This window comes from Daphnia magna, linkage group LG10, assembly GCF_020631705.1.
Source record: "Daphnia magna isolate NIES linkage group LG10, ASM2063170v1.1, whole genome shotgun sequence".
In the NCBI taxonomy this organism is placed as follows: domain Eukaryota; kingdom Metazoa; phylum Arthropoda; class Branchiopoda; order Diplostraca; family Daphniidae; genus Daphnia; species Daphnia magna.
The window spans coordinates 664,311-679,733 of NC_059191.1; the positions used below are offsets into that span (position 1 = coordinate 664,311).

Consider the following 15,423-nt stretch of genomic DNA (forward strand, 5'->3'; position numbering starts at 1 on the left):
AAAAAAAATAGATGATTCGTAATTTAAAAATAGTTCAGCACAATTATTAACAGGAAGTGGCAACGTTTATTACATTTTACCCAATAAATTGGCAGATGCACACAAAATTTGGCACTTGCTTAAGGATTATCACCAGCGCCAGATAACAAAAGGTGACGGGTGTATAGAGATCTATTTCGATTATCCATGTGTATCTGTGTGATCTTAACAAGTAAGATCTAAACATCGTCTTATTATTAAAAATCAAATTAGGTTTTATGTTACTGCATCTTTGTTATGCCATGTACGAAAAGAATGAGTCGAAATTTTTCTATTTTATTATTGAAAGCCTTGAAATGGTTAGCACATGTGCCAGTGGCTCATCATCTCAATCTAAGATCTGAATTATTCATGCGTGTGGAGTAGGTCCTTATTATTTGTAAAAACAAGTTTTTGGCGTAAATAGTTGATCATGTTCACTGGTATTCTTGACGTATACTATTGGCAAAACAAAAGTGTTATGTTTCATTGATGTGAACAGAACATGGGGTACCATTTGTTCTACAAATTTTGGCCGCTGGCCATTACCCCGAGTTAGCGTGGCACTCGATATGGTTTCCATCTGTCAGGAATAGGAAGACATTCTCTTATTATTAGACTCAAGTGGCATTTGCAAATAATCTATGTAAAACAAAAAAATTATCAGTATTTAATGTAGAATAATAACATTCATTTTCTATTCTATGAATATTTGATGCAGGAGCACAAGAATGAAGAAATTCTGCAAGAATCAAATTCCACCAACCAGATGTCTCTTAGAATCTCTGATGGTGAATGGGATGAGCCGAGTCAACACACCAAATAAGGTAATTATGTGACAAAGCTTTCTTGTTTATTCAAGATTCACGTTTTAAATTATTTTGAAGACATTTCGTTGCAAGGAATGGTGATTTTTTGCCAATTTTTCGTGAATGTTAATTGTGAAACATCATTATGTCACTAGAGGTCTCGCTGAATTGAGAAACCCACCAGTAATTTCGCCAATCACGCAAAACAGGCCCGTCTTCTTTTCTTATCTCGTAAGCCAAGCGAATTTCACAACATTCCAGATAAAACGAATTTAATGGTCACGACCGTGAATCCCTTTTTGCGCAGTTACCGTCCATCGCAGAATGAAACCGACCCAAAGTTCTAAACAAGAGATTGTTTGCTGCACATCTTCTCGTATAAACATTAACCGCACAGAATCCCAAACACGCTGAAAGCCTGCACTCGATCGCCTAGTCATGCGTTCATTATTGGGAGAAACGACCCCTCTGTCCTCCCGTCCTACACCCACTTTATTTGTGAATGTGTACGGGCACACAGGCTGTAGAGAAAGCCAATAGGAATGGGTCACGTGATGTTGGGATCCCAATCGACTGGGATCGCCGAAAAAGTTCCCCCACACACATACACACCCTACAGCAGGAAGAGGTGGGCCGTGCAAACAGCTAAGAGGGGGGGTATAGAGTGTTTGCTGCAGGGTTTCGTTCACAGAGCGTCTGCTCGTCTCCGACCGAGCACGTCAAGTTACTCAGCTCGCACAGCTGACTGTGCCCCAAAACAGACAAAGGCAACATTGCCAGCTGCAAAGTCTTTCTTTGTTTGTGTTACTCGTTCTGATTCTTTCGCTAGTGCTCAATTAGAATTAAGTGTTCAATCAACGTAATTTCTCATCTTTACTGCTGTTAAATCATCGTCCAAAATTCGAGGTAAATCTCTTTGTTATGCAACTCTCGTTCTCTTTGTCTTATCATTACCAATGCAGACATTGTCGTCGATCCGAAGCACAGTTTTCAACTGTGCATACTTTTGGTTTCTGGGCAGAGATAAAAAAAAAGTTGTTACGTCACGGGTATACGATAACTAACGGTTCAACCGAGCAGGGTATACCGAGCTGACCGTACGTAGGATATTGGCAAAGAATCAGATTTTTCCCTCCCACCGCAACATGAGAAAAAAGAAAACTCGGGAATCCCCCCTTCCCCTCTATGTATGTATACAAGTAGCACCGTTCTCTACGGTTTGGTAGTGCTCCTCTCCGATTGGTTGACACGAGCTCGGATCAATACGGACGATTTTATTTAGTGGGGAAACCTCTGAGGGGCTTCTGTCCAAAAAATGAGTAAAATACAGGCGAAATGTGAGTGGATGAGTTAGCGTGGGCGTTGTCTCTCAACCGAGTGCAGAAAAAAAGAGGGCGATTCTTTTTATTCTTATGTTATAATCATATCGATTACGACATGTATGGCAATAGTCAAGTTATCTGAAATTGTTGGCGCATTCTCCGAGTTGTATCGAGTGCGGATTACGCATTCGCTACCAGTGGTCTCTGCTCAAAAGAAGCCAAAACGGTTTGCTAACGACCTAGCACAAATATGTCGTAACATATCATGCATATATGTGAATAAAGACGATAATTTCTCGTACGATCCAGATGTTGCAATATGGATGTAATGTTGCACCACCTTCATTTTTGTTCTTGTAGATCAAAAGAGAACGGTTTCTCTCCTTGTCCCGGATTCACAAAAAGTGGTCATAGCACGAAATCAAAATTTGAAAATTTCTCTAAATTTAAATGACTTCACGTACACCTTTAACGTATGCTCATCCGAAACATGTGTGACGGTTGCCTTGGTTACGCACGATAACTTTTATTGGGGCCATGGAGTAGCATCGAATTGCAGTTGTTGAGTACAGGACATGATGAAACTGTGTGCGACAGTCGTAAAAACACCCCAACATTTGAATAACGAGGGTTACAAGCATTCTAACACTATTGCACAACTGTCGATTTTTAAAGAATAATCGTTTTAGACGAGGTTATTTTTTTTTTTTTGCTGTCGTGCATCCACATATTGTGACGTCATAATTTGTTCCATTCTCTTCTGGGTAATTCCCAAGAAATTTCGCATTAGGTTTGCTCCCGTGACGTCCGTACCACTCCACCAAATTCTGTTTGTTTTTCACGCGTAACGAGCTGTGTTCTTTGCACGATCACGTTCACCAGAAATTCAGGTACTCGGCAATCATTCTACAATCACTTTTTTGTTATATTCCCCCTGAAACATTGCTTAAAGTTTTTCGGCAAGATGTAAAGAAGAGCCCACCGGCTTATCCAGGTAGATAATAGAAAAATTTGAAATAGCCAATTAGGTCTAATTTCCCCGGAAATCAACTTGAATCTACGGGTTTGTTAAACAATCGACCAATCCATTTGACATTGCTTGTTTGAAATTGTATCTCACGGTCACGTGATTGGTCCTCGTCATCGGACATTGATCTCACCTATTGCTAATAATAAAAATATTATTCCAGAGGAAAGGGACAAAAAATGGTCTGCATCGCGAATCTTAACAAATACGCTACCATTCTTCTGCCATGACCTACTTTCGCAATAAAAGAATCCAACACAAAAGGCACTTTACCTTGCCGAAGTTAAAAGGCTGATTACGTAAATATCCATTCAAAAAGACTAACAACAACAAACAGTTCTTGAAGAAACATAATAGATGTGGTTTTTTCCCTCTTTCTCAATCGGCTTAACTGTGAAGGTTTGTAGAGAAAGGGCTTATGTCAACTGTTAAAGATTTATGCATACGAAATGTTCTCGTTTTAAATGGGGGGGGGGGAATTGTATCGTATTACCATTGGAATTTACGTCTTTTGTGTTTATGTTACGTCATTTCAATTGTTCGGGAATTTCGGACGAGCCCCTCTCTCCTGAACCAATAAGAAATGAAGAAAACATCAGCCCATTTGCTTGTGCCATTCTCTTCGGGAAATCCGCAATTGTACCGCCCACACCGCCCTGTAGCGATAGAGTCATGCCCGTGCGTGTAGGGTTCTCGTGAAAAAGCCCCATGCTGGACATGGCTCATATATCAGTTGCAGTTAGACAGTCGGTTGGGCCAGTCCGTCTCGCACCGTTGTCTTGGTTTTATTTTTCTTGACTGCTAGCTGCTTCTCGTATATCGTGCGTGATTCCCGCACGTTACCTCGTCCGTCAACTGTGTCTGGCAACAAAAAAAAAGAATTCTCTGGAGAGAAAATCCGGTTGGCAACAGACGAGTGTCCGCGTCGACCCGTTCAAATATTTGTGCTCTTGTTTTCAAAGTCTGGTGGACATTTTTGACAATAGAGTGATACGAATTGCAATTTCATCGCGACTCGTCTGCCCAGCCAGTGTTATCATCAAAAGGTATTTATTATCTTTTGTATATGAAAAGCTCCTGCGAAACGAGTTCGTTGCCCGGCTTCTTTGTTATTGACGTTGTTTTATTTTAACCTTTATACGACCCCACGTGTCGCGAATCTCTTTTTGTTGCGTGAATGAAATGGAAATCCGATAAGAATCCGTACATTGGTTGTCTGTATGATAATGAGGCAAGTATAGACTCGAAAGACGTCTATCACGCAAGGCAGCTGGAGGGCAAAAACCGTTGGTCGATTTCACAAAGAGTCGTGACGTCAGAGTGTATCGACTTTTCTTTTTCTCCTCATTGTCCTTTCGTGCTATTCCATCGTCTGCTATCAGAAACGTTGACTGTTGGCTGAAAGTCTTCGTGAATAATAAAAAATTAATTGTCTTGTTTTTTTTTTTCACAGTTGACGGATGGAATGGTGTATTGGAAGGTGACTTGAATAATTCAGCCTTAAACATAATGGATGTCCAACGCAACGCTAAAAAGTGTAAATTCCAAGAGGATCATCATCATCGTCCATCGGATGTGAATAAACAAGTGAAACCAATTCCACTCCCGGCAGATCCTTGCCCACTTTTACGTCCTTACTGCCATCAGGTACATAATCCACCAACTAATTAGCTCCTGCTGAATTATTAACGCAATTATTTTTTCAAAGGTCGGAGGACATACCCAGTTCTTGCAGCTGGATCAATCCACCGTGTGCAAGCCTTTGATTCCACGTGAGTTGAGTTTCTACCTGAATGCACCTGCCGACATTCGCACATTCACTCCACAGTGCAAAGGTAAGATCAAACGAGAAGATGACCTTCTCTTAAATGTTATGAAAATTTAGTAGACGAGAGCGTTCCAGTTTAATTATAAATCCTTGCTTATGAAATCCACTTAAAAATACTTCAGACGTTCTAGTCGAATTTTTTCTGTCTGGATGTGAGTACGTGGAGCTATGTAATATGCGACGTTAGTACGTCTACCTTTGTCTGTTGATCAAGCTTCTGACCTAATTTTAATCAAATGCGTAATCAACTTGTAGTAGCCGTTTGTTTTTCGTTTCACTATTCAAATCGATTCAAATGAATTTTAACGAAAAAAAAAAATGTTTGTTTTAAACGCGGTATAGGTGTGATCCAGACATGGCACCAAGAAGGTCGCCAATACTGGAGGCGTTTCGCCATGGATGAAATCAGCGTCACGGCGTACCATTCGGAAATCTCATCTCATCAACACAGCCGTCACGATGCTCCATTGAGGTAATATCAACCTCCAGGTGTGATTCTCACGAAAATTAATTATTCCACGGTTACATAGGATATCTCTGGCCGGCCATGAAGCCATTTCTTACCATCCGGCACACACCTACACTGATGGATCGTCTCAATGTGAGTCTAAATAGCATTTCGTCTGCTTCACGGTAGTTTATTTTCGTCGGTGTACTTCCCGGGTTTTTTTTTTTATCTTTGCATTCCACAAAAGTTCTCGTTTCTGAACTGCCCGTCCCGCTAGTGGCCAAGCTCTTCTTTTAGCTCAAAAACTGTGGGCAATGCGCCAAAAACCGCCTGTTGTGTCGTCTCCAAGTCGGATATTTCCGACGACGATAAATCGAATCAGAACCCCAACGATTAAAGATTTGACAGCTGCAAGGCATCCGGGATTTTGTTATAACCGGACGACGTTATTATTAAGAAGGACAAGAGTCTTTATTACTTCCGCGAATACGTTGCACTGTAAATCGTAGCGAGTACAGGAAGTGAAGCTCTTTCCCCGAGCAACCTTTCCTATCACATGATTTTAACCTCCTACCCGACATTTTAGACATTGAAAACGTATCTAGTCCTTGGCCAAGTGATCTTTACCTTGTAAAGGTCCTTATAATGACAATGATGATTTATTGCCTTTGGCTCAACGCTTAATGAGAGCCTCGTTCATTGCTAAAATTTGCCTCCCTTGGGCGTTGCGAAATTGGGCTGTTAACATTGAAACACTATCGGATTTCCGGCAAGGCCGTAACATGACCTTTGACTGCGTAGAGACTAAAAAGCGATTCATGAATTAAATTTCCTCAATGAATGGCCTGAAATAACAATAAACGGGATGACGTTGCTTAAATTCAGTCTAATACGACTGATTTAATGTAGAATTTTCTTTTCTTTTTTTTTTTTTTTTGTGTACTAGTTTTTATGATGCTGGAAAATGTGGCATCCGCTTTCAAATTCGAGCGCCCGTGCGTCTTGGATTTAAAGATGGGCACCAGGCAACATGGTGACGACGCATCCGCCGAGAAAAGGAACAGGCAAATGGCCAAATGCGCAGCTAGCACTTCCGCCTCTCTCGGACTCCGGCTCTGTGGCATGAAGGTACATAAATATTTGAATGTGCTAAAAACAGTTAATGCAATAATTTCCTATGTTTTCAGGTTTATGAGGCAACGTCTGACAAGTTCGTCAGTCGGGACAAATATTTTGGTCGGCGGCTCGATGCGGACGGATTGCGTAAAGCGTTGGTCCAGTTTTTCGCTAGCGGAGGAGCACGACGTAACGGAATCATTGACGCTATCCTTGAACGACTAAGACTCCTCCGCAAGGCCGTCGAACAGCAGGAGACGTTCCGTTTCTATTCTAGGTAATTGCTGTAAATATTTGTTTGGCAAAGATTGTTGATTAACGAATTATTTTCGTAGCTCCCTGTTGATTGTCTACGAAGGATGTGACGAAAGTAGCGAATATTTTTCCAGTCCGGATTTCCATTTTCTGATCCCGTTCCATGGCGGCAGACGATCCAATTCGGATTGCGAATTAGAGAGAATAGGTGATATGGATCATAGAAAAATGGGCAAGAGTCATTACAAGCCGGCCAGGTCCAGTTCGGATGCTCAGATTCCGCAACTTAAACAAGTAGCTGTACCGCATCGACATCAGCAAAGAAATCAACTTGATTTCGATTCGCTGTCCATTACGGACACGTCGAGCGATTGCTATTTGACGGACAGTTGTGACACTCAGTCTTTCAGCACGAGTCCACAGTCTGTGGACAGCGAACTCGAATGCTTCATGATGGATCAAAATTCTTCTTCGTCCAGCACGGCCAGCACTACTGATTATAGCTGGCCAAATCCTAGCGCATGTCAAGCTGGAGGACGTTTCAAGAGAATCTTTAGGCATTCGGTAGCAACTGGAACTCAGACGGGATACGAATGTGACAATTCAACCGACAGCACTGACAGTGGAGTCTTTTCTTCATCCGCTGGATTCCATCAATTGAACACTGCTAAAAAGACTGTTCTAATGAAGCGATCAGCTGCTGTGTACATGGATAGCGAAGAAGACAGCGAAAGCGACATGGAACATAACAATCAGCAGAAATCTTGCCGTCCACTGGATTTAGAGCAATGCGGGACGGTGGGATCAGCAGGGGACGAAGAAGGCGAATTGACACCTGTGCTGGAAATGAGCCGGACTGAAGAGTTCACAGTAGATGGAAGCCAAAAGAAACGCCGAGTAATGGAAGAAGTGAGTCCAGCTAGCAAGATGGATAATTGCTGGGCAGATTGCGTCGATGTCCGAATGATCGATTTCGCGCACACGACTTTCTCCGGCTACCTCGGACTGGACGAAAGGGTCCATTGGGGACCCGACAATGGATATCTTTTCGGTCTTGAAACCTTAACCGGCATCTTAAAAGAATTACGAGGAGATTCAATCATCGTACCACTAGAGCATTGTTGAAACTTGGCAATCAACACTTTTTTTCGCTCTATTGAGTTTCAATTAATCGTTTTGATTGTTGGAAGGAAAGATGTGTTGGTGACTGGGAATCGGTTTTTTTGCCGCTAAATGACATTTGAATTTTTAAGGGTAGATCTCTTCTCACTATTTCACACTGGATACATCATTTTCTCAAACTGAATATCATTATTAGCCCCTCCCCGATTGCAGAAAGACTGCGTTTAGGTCAAAGTGAACAAGTGTAAACCCTGTGCCTCCCTTACCCTTTTCTAGCGATGACGATAGAAAATCAAAAGGGGAGAAAACAAATTTGTACCTGTCCCACTTTCTGTTAAAACCTCAAAAACTTTCATCGTTCGTGATGAACGATCAAAGTTTATCCCCAATAATTTTTGTCTGTGTCGTTGGTTTTGTTCGTGTATTGGTTTGATAAATCGACGATTATTTTTTATTGAAAACTAAAAACTAAAAAAAAAAGGAATGAAAACGAACAAGACGATACACTTAGCAGATTACATTAGGACATGAAATAATTCAACAGTTAATATTTGTCTTCCTACCCCTCACGCGACCATTTAGGTTTGAAAAGTATCAACATAGATGTCTAATCGAATGATATATATGTAATATAAACCCGTATTTTGGCGCCTTTTTTTCAAATAAAAGCTATTTGACACTGCCAAAAGTATAAACAATAATTTCTTAGTTTCAACTTTATACACAAGCACTTCAAAACAGTTTAGACGGATTGCATCTAATGAGAAAAGGTTAATCTAAGAAACTGGTATGATGGCGGGGTTCGGTTAAAGGTAAGAGGAAGGGTTCAAAAGGCGGCCATTACAGTCGATGATTTGGCCAATAGCAGCGCTCCTTACAAAACACTTAAGGCTTTGTTCTTGCAAAAACAGTTCAGTGCCTTACGATGCTGGAATCCGGTGTGAGTGTTCTTACGCTTGTTCACAAACCTTTTTATTATTGGGCTCAAAATTAAGTAACATGTGATTAAAAATTGTATTTCTCAATTGTCATTGAAAATATTAATTTAAATACGTTCACAAGGTGTCATTGTCATCTAGAATGACGTCTTATCTGCCTTCAGTCGGGTTCACTACCGGTTGTTTTCAAAGATGAAATGCTCCAACAACGCATCCGCATGATCCAGGCAGCCTAAATTTTTCAATCGTAAACGGGAAGGTGTAATCGTAAGGATTGTAGACTAAAAAGCGATGAAAAATATTCTTCTGGATGCATTTGGATTCGTGGCACGAGGGAACCAATGGACAACTGGTGCCGACAACAACATTACATTCCTCAATTCGAGCAGTTTGAGTATATTTAACACCATAAGATTCGATCCGATTGACAATGATCCGCCATTTTCCCTCAACATTGATGGCACGGAGAGGACGGACGTAATCGGTGGAACTCGGACAAAGGTAAACCTCGTCATTAAACTTGTCAAGTTCGTTAACAGAGTTTTCAGTGCTCGCTAATTTCTCTTTGTAGAATGCGAGGACGGCCTGGTAGTGCTGGTCAAGGGCTTGTTGAACTTCGTGTTGAGGATACTCAGAGTCTTCAAGACACCACGCCTTGGTAGTATTTTTGGCGCAATGCGGAATCTCGGTATACTCGATTTTCGGTGGAGCACCGTAAGGAAGACGCTTAGAGTTTGGTGAGCAGAAAACTCCAGCCATTAATGAAGCAAACATCTGCAATTGTTTAAATGAAGGTTAGTAATACTTTATCTGTAGTCATTGGAAATTATTGTAGAGACATAATGGCATGAGAAAATGTTGCACAATTAGTTTAGTTGCTACTGTAAATTTATGAATAAGGTAATACTATTAAAGAATATTGTATTACCATTAATTTGATGAACATTCTAATATTTGTGGATAGATTCCTGATTTGTTCGTACCGTTCTCAACAAATTACTAACTCGGAAATTTACCAAACTCAGTTTATATACCCAAGTAATGTCCACATACTTAGTTCGTTTGATCAAGCCACATTATTCATTTATTTTCCAGGTAAATGATAAATTTCACTTACGATTGTGGTATAACGGCGAATTATTGAAACCTCAATGCCGTTCCACAAACAGACAGACGTTGTATTGCGGTGGTAGCAATATAGGCGTGTGGTAAGTGTAAAGCGCAATCAATTGGCTATTGCTGCGAAACTGTTTGCATCAACAGCACCAACTGACATTTAGAATTATAAGTAGTGAAAGTAAGATCTGTAATTGCGGACAAGGCAATCCATTAGTGAAACTGAAATTCAATATTTTGAAACCCCAAGTCAGAACAGCGTATCGGAAAGTATTGATCACCAAAGGGATTCAGATGTATAAAAACACCGTTTGTTTGAATAATCTACATCAGTCAACAGCTGTCAGTAAAACAGTTACTTGCACATTATTTAGCAGAACTACATTTTTCACTACATTTTTTAAAATGAAAGCTTTCATGGTAAGTATTAAAATAGAAACTAGTTACATAAATTGTAATAATACCGAACAATTGTCTTTGAATGCTTAGCTGTGTTTGGTTACCGCTGTTTTGGCTGGAGTTTTCGCCGAGCCGGAAGCGACTGCTGATCCCCAAAATTACGCCAAATCAACGTACAACTCTTACAAGAGCAATGACGACTATTGTCACCCTCGCAAAGCACCTAAATGTTCCAAAAATGGTACACTTTCTTTTTGTCTTAAAGACTCTGATTACCCAGAAAAAGAAGTCAAGGTAAGTTCAACTGTCATAGTGCACCCAATTCAACACTTCAGTGTGATTTAACTCTTTGAATTATTTCAGTATGCGATTGAGTACGACCCCTTAATTCTGAAGAAATACGCGGATGTTGCCGAACAGTCTGCTAACAACTTGGTCGATGGTTTGACTTCTTTGTCAGAGAAGCATTTTAGCTATTCTGACTACCACGGCAACACCTTTGAAAAGGGTAACTGGATCGGTGATGAAGGATACATTTGCCCTAGTGACGTGCTTTACGCTCGTCCTCTCCGCGCCATAAATGTCGAAGGTGAATGGCGCGTCATTGTTCAAGATGTTGCCTGGCCAGGCTACACCCAAACTCAACGCATAGAGAAATGTCTGTTCCCGGGCGCCTCGTGCCGCACTTTGGCTCCATGCCATGGCAGCAAATGCCTCCAAAAATACGTTTACCAGCGTATGCTTTCTTTCGATCCTTGCAATGTCAAGAAAGGGATTTTCATCGACATCTACAAGTTGCCATCGTCCTGTTCTTGCCACATCTCCAGTAAACTAAACTAATCTTTTTTTCCGATAGAATATTTTTTTAGTACACAAAAATAGGCACATCCTTTGAATGTACCAATCAATATGACAAAATTAGAATGTACCAACCAATATGACAAAATTAATGCTTTCCATTAGTATGATTACAGGGGCATCTATCTTTTCATTATAATATGTTATTGGTTTGATTGTCCAAAATAAAGAATTCTTATTTCACATCAAGATAGATGCAAACCAAAAAGAACCTCTCCTAATCGTTTAGTCCATCAACACATTGGTTATCAAAAGTGAGTAAAAGAAATTAGGAACCTCAGAATAATAAATATTTATATTATACTATTCTAATCGTATTTTCTAATTAGAGAAAGATGAACTTTTCGGCGGGTTTTTCCTGGCATATTGCTTCACGATTTAAATATTTAAAATAGATGTATATCACAAGCTTTACAGGTTAGTAAAACAGAGTAAAGTAATTTTAAAACTTTTAATATGGAAACCAAGTTTTCTCTCAGTAAATGACACATGCCTTAACGTCTGTTTGGTCTAGGCATAACTAGTGTGAAAGAAGCACAATCACCACCATATCTGACCGAGTTTATAAGCTTACCAACCATGAAATCTAAACAGCTCACAAGTGATTATGTAGGTTTGAAAGTTTGCTAGGTTATTTATACAGACTTATAATGTGTAGTATAATTTTTACAGGTTAAATGTCATTAGTTTCACCATGTAATTCTTTCAAGTTCTATCATCTTTGAATAATTTTCAGAAAACTGATTGAAAGGTAAGTGGTTTTAGGTATTAGCCCAGTTGTTGCATTAACGATTATTAAGATTATTAATTTCAACCTGCCCTACTAGCATTCTGCCGTCATACGGATATCCGATTGTGCAGCATCTGTGTTATTTATTGTTTGATGATTCAAACTATATAATGGGGCAAAATGGGCTTTTAGATAGGCAAATTCTTCTTTTCTTTGAGCTATTTAGTAGATTTTTACTAGTAAAAGAAGCATTCACTGTTTAATTTTGTTTATTGCATCCCTTCTTTTCGAATAGCAGTGTTTTAGTAAAACAAGAGGGTAGGATTATCAATGAAGAATCATTTCCATAATCCCATCAAAATTGTAATGATAACCTTTTTTGTTTGTCATCGCAATAGTAATGGGTTATGCTTATAAATGGGGAACATAAATATTTTGCGTAACATAGGGTTTTCTGGTTGCTTACCGGAATAAAATTTTAAGGTATTAGCTATTAGGTTAGTTTGAAAACGTTTAGATAAATTTGGTTTATGTTATTGTAGGTCCTACTGCTACTAAAACGATTCGGCATTTCTTTTTCTTTTTAAGGTGTGAGCCAGAGAAGAAAGGTGAGTCTGTTCGTCTCTGGTGTGAGCCTTTCCTTCTTGTAGTAGCAACGAAATATTTCGTTACACTTATGCCTGCCGCCAGATGACAGCTCTACCCCTTTTGTGTAAGTGATTCAGGAGGCTGTCAAGCTCTTGCATCGTACGCATTGATTGGCATTTGCGTTGGCACATCTTCTGATTATCTCTTTTTTATGTGTTTCAAGCGTTCGTGTTGCAAATCTGCATGGAGTTTAAATATCCAGAATGAAGCCTGTGAACATCCTGTAAACCTGTTTTCAACATGCAGCATGCATTGCATAACACTTAAGATTCAGCTTTGTGTAATGGTGTACATGTAAGGTATAAGCCATGGTATATTATCTTTTCTTTTAATGGATTTATGGATTGCTAAATGAAGAACAATGGCGTTTTCATTGAGCCATTATTTTTTGCTTGTTCTGACAGGAATTTAATAATACTTAAAACTACCACTTAACATTGCCAGGAGAGGATTTCATTTTGTTGTCAAAATATTGTTTTTAAGGTGAGTAATATTGTTAATAAATATACATGAGACATTTAGACTCGTATTATATAACTTCAACAATTTATTATTTTATAGTATTTACCGTAATTTTCCTGTAACCTGGCGAACGCAACTATTGGTTACGGTTTATTAAGAGGATATCACTTGATGATACCTGGGAAAAGCAATCACTACTAGGACGGAAAAGCACAGTACACCGGTCACAGTGTAATGTAAGCTAAAATAAACAGAGTTTGTATAAGATAATCACATTTTCCGTTAGAATTTGTTTAGGATGCCGACTGGGCTAATTCCGCATTTTTGAATCATCCTTGCTTTGTTGTTACATTTCCTATACTGCAGAGTATAGTTGACATGTATTCAATCACTATCACAGCCCACGCATGAATTTCAACAATATGTGTTGTAGTAACCGGTGACAATAGCCCTCCTCAATCTTCTTCCATTCTACTATTTCACCTCTATTCCATTGATTCGAAGTTCATTCCAACAGAAACGGTCTTACGTGCGAAAATTTTTCCATGCGTATGTATTTTATTCAATTTAAGTGTATTTCATTGAAACTAATTAAAAGTTTCTGTTTTTAAATGCTGGTAGAGCGCAACGGATCACTCAGAGCCACTTTTTTCAGTCTTGGGACAAGTGAAATTCAAACCGGACGAGACCTAACGACGAAGCCTAAGAAACGGGAAAAGAGGAATTATTTGACAAACTTGCAAACAGGAATGATTTTTTTTTTTATTTCACATCTTGTAAACTATCAAAATCTCACACACCTTAGGGTTTTATTCTGTTATAAATTTACTACAATTTACACATTTGATATTTTACAATTGCATTTTGTGTGTATATTGGAGTAGGTCTTTCATAGTATAAAACCCCAAGCCATGGGATTTAATCCCTATCTGTACAAAAAAAAAGTTTAAAAGATGTGAAATTTGAAAATATTGATCATTGTTTGTTAATGTCTATGACACGATTTCTATCTATAACTACAACGAACTGCCCCGTATGGAGATCGAAGGAAAATGTTCTGTTACGAAGGCTTCGCGATCTAGACAGCTTTTTTCTCTGCATTTGATCAACCTGAACGTATAATCGAGTTTTGGCAAAATTAAGGTAAATTGAAGGCCAGTTGCCTTGCTGGTAACTCTGATGTTCTCATATAAAAATATTACTTAAATTAAAATTGATTTAATTTTACAGAAAAAAGTTTTCTATCTTGGGAGTTAAAACTGGCTGTTAAGGAAGTTCATTACGATGACGAAGCTTACGTCATGACAACGGGTAAATGTCGAAAAGCAAGTCGTCGGCTAAAAGATTGCCTTGAAATCTTTAGCCTTATTGAACATAAGGTTGCACGATACTATTTGTTTCTTTATATTTGATTGCAAGGTTTTAACATTTGTACAACATTTAGGTATTGTGTTACAATTGAACAGCGTGTTAGAGCAACCGAAAATTTGTGATCGTTCGGAAGTCATCTATTTTAAGCGTTCTTACAAATTGTCGATACGAGACAAGCTTCACGCATTCGCTGTATTTCTTCCTCGCGGATGAAATATGGCCCCTTATTTATTTGATCCAAGTCCACTAATAACGTTGATGCCTTCATCGGTGTCTGTATGAAGGAGTCGTTGGTGGATACTGTACAAGGTATTTTACTATCTTTAAGTAGTGTATCAGCAATAATGTTTTACTTATGTTTATTTCACTTGTGTAGATTTTGTAATCGTAATCAATCGGCAGATGATATTGATGGAGGTCAGGTGTAAACAGTAACTGAAATTCGTTGGAGGGGGGACCGAAGGTTTCCAGATTCTTTTATTTTCCCACGTGTTTTTGGTATTTTTACAACAAAAAATTAAGTGCATATCTGGGCTCCCTTCTTTTCTGTGGCCCCGTTTCCCCTTGACTTGTAATAAGCCCGTAGGGGGTCATGCCCCTACTGTGATCAGCAGTAAAGGTTGTGAGTGCGCTGTCCGGAAAGGGGACGTGGGGGTCCTCAAGTTCTGAGATATCATTGGAGGGCGAAGAGGCTACCCACAAATCCGAATAACGGTTAATCGCTCACGTAAAAACTTGTCCGAAACCTTCCATCCTTTTCCGGCTTCTCTTAGCCACGCACCGGGTAATCTCCCCGGTGGTTCAATTCAGTTAAATTTGTTGTACATGTATGTTGTACCAACAATAAAAAAAATGAAAAACAAAAAAATATTTGTTTATTTTTGCCAAAATGTTTTCCGTTTGAGTTATTGGTACTGTTTTCTCAAATAATTTCTTTGCATCTTTTCCCTAGACGA

At 39.2% G+C, this 15,423-nt stretch overlaps 3 protein-coding genes and 1 long non-coding RNA gene across 16 annotated transcripts; 3 read left to right on the plus strand and 1 right to left on the minus strand.

Moving 5' to 3' along the window:
• Positions 1–109: 109 nt before the first annotated feature.
• Positions 110–8,633, plus strand: LOC116932567. 6 transcript variants are annotated; one of them, XM_045180345.1, is made up of 10 exons: positions 110–211; positions 740–845; positions 2,940–3,039; positions 4,630–4,823; positions 4,885–5,011; positions 5,347–5,476; positions 5,535–5,605; positions 6,399–6,580; positions 6,640–6,845; positions 6,904–8,633. In XM_045180345.1, the coding sequence occupies exons 2-10, from the start codon at positions 750–752 to the stop codon at positions 7,946–7,948; spliced, it is 2,151 nt and encodes a 716-aa protein (XP_045036280.1). In that variant the 5' UTR covers positions 110–211; positions 740–749; the 3' UTR covers positions 7,949–8,633. The 6 variants fall into 6 exon arrangements, with proteins under 6 accessions (XP_045036280.1, XP_045036283.1, XP_045036285.1 ...); XM_045180348.1 differs by lacking the exon at positions 2,940–3,039 and having other exon boundaries at positions 133–152; XM_045180350.1 differs by lacking the exon at positions 110–211 and having other exon boundaries at positions 2,926–3,039.
• A 312-nt stretch (positions 8,634–8,945) lies between these two features.
• LOC116932412 (neurotrophin 1-like) lies at positions 8,946–9,942 on the minus strand. The gene is made up of 2 exons (XM_045180366.1): positions 9,812–9,942; positions 8,946–9,657 (listed from the first exon to the last, which is right to left on the minus strand). Exons 1-2 carry the CDS (start codon positions 9,827–9,829, stop codon positions 9,070–9,072), a joined length of 606 nt encoding a protein of 201 aa, XP_045036301.1. The 5' UTR covers positions 9,830–9,942; the 3' UTR covers positions 8,946–9,069.
• LOC116932600 (neurotrophin 1) lies at positions 9,536–11,628 on the plus strand. Of its 8 annotated transcripts, none has more exons than XM_045180362.1 (8): positions 9,536–9,677; positions 9,848–9,921; positions 9,979–10,180; positions 10,250–10,419; positions 10,489–10,692; positions 10,762–11,224; positions 11,447–11,510; positions 11,586–11,628. In XM_045180362.1, the coding sequence occupies exons 4-8, from the start codon at positions 10,294–10,296 to the stop codon at positions 11,593–11,595; spliced, it is 867 nt and encodes a 288-aa protein (XP_045036297.1). In that variant the 5' UTR covers positions 9,536–9,677; positions 9,848–9,921; positions 9,979–10,180; positions 10,250–10,293; the 3' UTR covers positions 11,596–11,628. The 8 variants fall into 8 exon arrangements, with proteins under 8 accessions (XP_045036297.1, XP_045036298.1, XP_045036295.1 ...); XM_045180363.1 differs by having other exon boundaries at positions 9,979–10,091; XM_045180360.1 differs by lacking the exon at positions 9,848–9,921 and having other exon boundaries at positions 9,537–9,677; positions 9,979–10,091; positions 10,173–10,180.
• A 1,076-nt stretch (positions 11,629–12,704) lies between these two features.
• On the plus strand, positions 12,705–15,035 carry LOC123477073. Its single transcript, XR_006652349.1, has 8 exons — positions 12,705–12,933; positions 13,039–13,117; positions 13,196–13,332; positions 13,394–13,645; positions 13,718–14,239; positions 14,327–14,475; positions 14,541–14,776; positions 14,844–15,035. It is a non-coding gene; the product is annotated as an uncharacterized LOC123477073 (long non-coding RNA).
• The last annotated feature ends 388 nt before the right edge of the window (positions 15,036–15,423 follow it).